Genomic DNA, 6,010 nt, shown 5'->3' with positions numbered 1-6,010 from the left:
GCATCCACTGTTGGCCATTTCTTCTTTGGCAGACCATCATCATCTTCCTCCTGTGAAACAGCAGCAAAGGGGTGGCTCTGTTAGGAAAAATGACCCCAAGGATGGAAAGGAATAAACAGTCCCAGGCTGTGCTGYCCTTTGAGCCTGCAGGAAAGGCAAGGTTCTGGTCCCTCCCTTGTTGTTTTCCAGAGATTTATATCAATGTTTCATGATATAAACACCACCAAAARTTGAAAGGTACAGTCCAGCTCCAGCAAGAATGACATTTTTGTATTTTTGTAGGTTTTTTTTTTAAAGGAGACTGACTTTCATAATCTTTAAATTCATGAATTTTAATGGTTTCCAAGTTGCAAAATCATTGAAGCAGGCAGCAGATGCACAGTGAATCCAACTCAGGGGTTGGGGTGGAATCTGGACCCTGCAGGGCTGGGCCAGAGAAAATCAGGCCTTGTGTGAAAAATGAGATTTTAATTCTGTGTTCTTCTCTTGCACAGGCACTTCAGCAGCCACAGAGCTGAATGTGCTCAGCACCTCATGATGGCATTCAGATATGGGCAAATTACCAGATTAAGGAAATTTCCTAAAGTTTATTTGAGTCTGATAAAGCTCTAGTGAGATTCAAGATATTTTAAATTCTCTGTTGCACTCTGTAGGGTCAGAGTGTATGTGGAGCCTGTGGTAGTGCCTTTCCCTTTAATTTCTGCAGTTCAGGATGTGAACTGGCAAAGTAGAAAAGCACAGTTCATCAAAAACGTGAAGTATTTCCTGAAAAAAAATGTGGAGAGAAAAGAAAAATGGTCCCTTTCTCTTTTTTCTTCTTCTTTCTTTAATTTTTTACAGGGATTTGGCTATATTCCAGAACTTAGGAGCTTTCCAAAAGTGGGAAACCAAAAATACTTTGAAGTTGAAACTCCCCATCAGGAAAACTGAAAAAAAAAAAACCCTTGGGTGGGGGGAGAATCCAAGGAAAACTACGGTTTTTATGGCAACCAAAAGTGTTTCAGTTTATCAAAACACACATAAATTGGGCTGCAAAACGTGTCCTGATCTAAGGGAAGGGTGAACAATTGGTCAGGGAAGGCCAGGGTCTTCTCTTCATAGCTGACCCCTCTCTCTGGCCCTGGGCAGAGCTGCTCAGGCTYTTTGCTGCAACCCAAGAACTCAATATCTCTGCATGAAGTTTTCCATCAGGACTATTTTTGTTAAAAAAAAAAAAAAAAATTGGAAGCGAATCCATCTAAGTATTTTCCTCCAGCGATTCTCTTTCTCCCTCTTCAGTTTAGCACAGACTGGACTTCTCACAACAGGAAATACCAAGGTTTAGGAAATCTTCCCCACAAGCCCTTAAAAACCCTGCAAGTCCCTTTGCTGTGAGTCGGGAGCCAGAACAACAGCACATGCACAGAAAGGCAACACGTACACTTGAAAAACAAAGGAGTCACAAGTTTTCTGCAGAATGAGTCTGTTTACATGTTTGGAAGGGCAGGGGAGGTTTTGCAATACAAACAAAAACCCCACCAGTGATGTCCCACACGCTTGGCCCATGTGCTCACACCACACGTGAGGAGCTGGAGGAGCTGAAATGGGGGTTCAGGGTGGGAAAATGGGGAGCAAGAGGCACCCAATGCCTGCCATCCCATGGCCAGCACCCCAGTTTGTTACCCCATGAGCCAGGGCTGAATTCTCATCTCCTGCCTGCCTCACCTGGGTTTTTTGTACACATTTTTGTGCACTGTATTGCTGCAGAAAAACCAGCTCTGACCTCATGGTGAGCTGCTGCTCCGAGCTGGGCAGAGCTGTTCCAATAAACCAAGCTGAAGGAATAAAAGCAATAAATAAAAACCCCCTCCAGTGGGGTTTGTACCTGAGGAATTGCACAAGGAGCTCCAGCCCTCATATGGCCACCACGTCAAAAACAGCCCCAAAAAATTCAAGTGCATTTAAGGATGCTGGAAACTGAGTGTACAGAGCTTGGCAACTTTCCACCCCAAAATCTGCTTTAGATGGAGCTAGAGTTTCTTTTARCAAATAAGAAGAATCAGGACAGAGCTGCATTTCACAGTCAGGGATCCAGACTCATAAGTGCAGGATTGCAGAAAACAAAGATCTGTGTTTATCTCAGAGGCCAGGCCAGGCTCTGGATACTTTGACCCTGACCTGAGGGAACCTCATCTGTGGGTAACACAAGGATAATTCAGGCTCCACAAGGGACATCTGAACCTCTCAGGGTACGAATTCAAACTAAATTTGGCCAGATATTAAAAAAACCCCATTTGGACAACTTATCCTTCTCCCCACCCTTATAATTATTTTCCCAGTTGACTCTGCAATGCCTGAATTTTGTCAGAATCCAGCATTTATAGAAAGCTCTCCCTGCACCAGGACAATCATTGCTCTGTGTCAGAGATGTTATCATTGAATTTTATAGCTGAGAGAGCACAGAGGCAAATCCAAGCATCCTCCAGGACTCCTTTCTGCCCCTTCTCCCAACCCCTGGAGTCGCTCCCCAATCGTCCCTGGCCACCTCTCAGCTGCTTTGTCACACGTTGAGGACACCTTGCTGTGTTCTTGGGGAATGTTTCCTCCTGCTGGGGAAGGTTTTGTCAGTGCCTTAGCCCTGCCAGGCTCTGCATTGCWGCTGAATAAACTCTCTGCTTTGGTTTCACGAGGATCCTTGCCTGGCACTTGCCTGAAGCTGCACAGCACCACCAGCAATGTCCTCACAGGTCACAGAACATCTCAGAGGGATTTTTTTCCTAATCTAAATCTACCCTCCTTCATCTTGAGGCCATCTCCCCTTGTCCTGTCMCTCCATCCCTTGCCCAAAGYCCCTCTCCAGCTCTCTTGGAGCCCCTTTAGGCCCTGGAAGGGGCTCTAAAGGCTCCCCAGAGCCTTCTCTTCTCCAGCCTGAGCAACTTCAGCTTCATACTGGCTCATCCTTGAGACACAAATGTTTATCAAACCAGCCTTTGGTGGCCTTGATCATCACAGAAAGTCCCCATTTACCTCTGGCCCAGATCTTTGAGGTGCTGCCTGAACTGAAGTCCCCTAAGAGCAAAGCATTTTGTGTGCACAGGTAGGAGGGAGCCCTCGCTTTGATGAAAGAAGGATGCTGAGCTACTCCCACTGCAGAGCTCAGACMCTGAGCTGCAGGAAGGTGAAGGCCTGTGAGGTCCTGGGAATGAATTTCCATGGCAATGGAGTGCTCCCACTGTGCCATGATGTGATCAAACCCAGCTCCCACAGCTCTGCACTGCACTGTGCCTGGGTGTGGGTGAACCTGCCCAGCTCCAAGAACCTCCAAAAACCTCCAAAAACCTCCAAAAACCTGCACACCTGCAAAACCTGCACACCTCCAAAACCTGCATACCTCCAAAACCTGCATACCTCCAAAATCTCCAAAAACCTTTACACCTCCAAAAACCTTTACACCTCCAAAAACCTTTACACCTCCAAAACCTGCACACCTCCAAAAACCTGCACACCTCCAAAAACCTGCACACCTCCAAAACCTGCACACCTCCAAAACCCTCCACACCTCCAGAAACCTGCACACCTCCAAAACTTGCACAGCTCCAAAACCCTGCACACCTCCAAAACCTGCATACCTCCAAAACCCTCCAAATCTCCAAAACCTTTACACCTCCAAAACCTGCACACCTCCTAAAACGGCACATTTCCAAAAACCTGCGCACCTCCAAAACCCTCCACACCTCCAAAAACCTCCAAAAACCTGCACACCTCCAAAAACCTCCAAAAACCTGCACACCTGCACGCCTCCATAAACCTTTACACCTCCAAAACCTTTACACCTCCATAAACCTTTGCACCTCCAAAATCTACACACCTTCACAAGCCTGCACATTTCCAAAACCTCCATATCTCCATTGATCTCGACACCTCCAAAAACCTCCAAAACCTCCACACCTTCACAAGCCTCCACACCTCCAAAACCTGCACACCTGAACAGTGCAATTCCTGCACCTCATCTATTGCCAATAAGAGCCCCATGTYTTTTTTCTTTCAAATGCCTGTCTCTTGACAGGATCCTTTTCTCCTCCTCCCATATTTCCACAACTCACTGTAAAAGGGGAGCAGAAGGAAGGAGCAACATCAGCACTGGGAGCTGGCTTCAGTGACAACGGCCTCCAGGGGCTTGTGCCAGTGCTGCTGAATGGCCCTTTCTCTCCAGCACTTCTTTGGGTGTGTTTGCTTTGCTGTGTGTGGCTAAGAGGGCAGCAGACATGACAATTATTCAATTACAGGCTGGTTGGTGGCTTGGCTCTGGTGCCACACCATGGATGTCCAGATGGGTGACAGAGCAGCAGAGGGAAGGAAAGGACTGAGTGATGAGCAAAGGGCAAGCCCTGGTCATTGGTAGATCTGCCTGGCTTTGGCAGACTCGAGGAAGCTTTGTGTCTCTGGATCCCTGCTGTGGGAWGGAGAGCAGCCTGGGCAGATGGAGCTGTGGGTTTGAGCTCTGCTCACAGCAGCGAGGGCACTGAGTGTCTCAGGGAGAGAGAGGATCCAGCTGAACACCCTCTGGCCACATCAGCCTGTCCCTTTGCAGGACTGACAGCAGCAGCATTCTGCCCTGGGCCAGGGAGTGAACAGGGAATTGTTGRCAGCTGCACAGCCCTGCAATTGGGTTTTCTGCTGTAGAGGATGGGTTGCTGCAGTAGAACCAGCTCCAGCRTCGTGGYRAGCTGCTGCTCTGAGCTKRGCAGAATTGTKCCAATAAACCCARCCTGAAGGTGATGGGGCACCGGAATAAAAGCAGCTGTGTCCCCCTCCAGCAGGGCTAGAAAAAGCCTTCCTGTTCACTGGAGGTAGAAGAATGTGGTTTTGATCCACCTTCAGTGACTAATCCGAGGCCAGGAAGGTGCTCCTGGCTGCTCCAGGCACTCACCTCTTCCGCTTGGCATTAACTCAATCCTGCCTGGCCTAAGTGGAACCATCTGTCCTTCCCTGGGCTTCTCCCTCAGCATCCCCAGCTCCCCAGGCAGCACAGCGGSAGCTGACAGCATTTGCAATTTCTGAATGAATTAATTGGGAGTTGCTGGCCAGTAATGGTTTCCTTCACCAACAGGGAAGYGCCTCCAAAATATCCCAAAGGGCCGCTAAAGCAGAGTTCAATGAAACCTTTGGCAGGTCTGACAGCAGAGGCTGCTTCCCCCTCSTTGTTACAGTGCAATGCATTCTCCTTCCTCCTGTGGGCCTCTGCTCCCAAACCTGCTGAGGCAAGAATTCATCATATTTTTTTTTTTTTTGGCCAAGACTTTCGTGAGAAGAAAAAATCCAACTGTAACCCTGCAGCCGAAGGGACCAGCAATCCCTCCTGCTGGAGATGAGCAGCTGCTGGCTTCCTGCAGGGGAGAGGGATRTCAGCAACACCTCAAAAATCTGGACTGTAGAAAATAAATGGCATCTTGTATTTGTTCAGAGCAAAGTAGAAAATCTGGATGCTTCAACCTCCTGAGAATGCATCACACAAGTGCCAGTCCCMCTCTGTGGACCAACATCTCTAGGAGTACATGCACCAACAAAATGCATATTTTCAGAGCTTCTGCTATTTTTTCACTAGTGGGAAGCTCTTCTGGGAAAAAAAAACACAGTGTAAGTCTCAGCTTCAAGCCTTACTGATTTCTGAGCACTGCTCTGGTGCTGTACAGCTTCTAAAATCATATAAATGATGTTTTCCTTGATTCACTAAATGGCCAGATTTGGAGGAGATCTTCCAGATCGCCGAGTTCAACCCATGCCCCAACACCTCAACTAAAGCACGGCACCAATGCCCATATCCAACCCTTCTTTAAACACAGCCAGGGATGGTGACTCCATCACCTCCCCAGGCAGACCATTCCAGTGCTTTATCACTCTTTCAGATCCCCCCTTGGGCTGGCAAGGCAGCAGGTAAAGCACAGGCCCTTCTTAATGCCATTTTTCAGGGGCAGTGCAGGGCCCTCTCAGAGTACATTCACAGCCTGGACAAGCTGAATTTTAAGCTGCA

General features: G+C 48.1%; 1 protein-coding gene across 1 annotated transcript in view; it reads right to left on the bottom strand.

Moving 5' to 3' along the window:
* Positions 1-6,010, bottom strand: part of ANTXR1 (ANTXR cell adhesion molecule 1) — an 81,001-nt gene that overhangs the window by 9,189 nt on the left and 65,802 nt on the right. Inside the window, exon 15 of the mRNA XM_057385840.1 lies at positions 3-50. Coding sequence (XP_057241823.1) covers positions 3-50 — 48 coding nt within the window. The remainder of the gene's footprint in view (positions 1-2; positions 51-6,010) is intronic.

This window comes from Malurus melanocephalus, unplaced genomic scaffold (assembly GCF_030028575.1).
Source record: "Malurus melanocephalus ecotype Western Australia unplaced genomic scaffold, MMel_1.1 scaffold_878, whole genome shotgun sequence".
Classification (NCBI taxonomy): domain Eukaryota; kingdom Metazoa; phylum Chordata; class Aves; order Passeriformes; family Maluridae; genus Malurus; species Malurus melanocephalus.
Note: the sequence above shows the minus strand (reverse complement) of the source record. Positions and strands in the feature narration are given on the sequence as shown.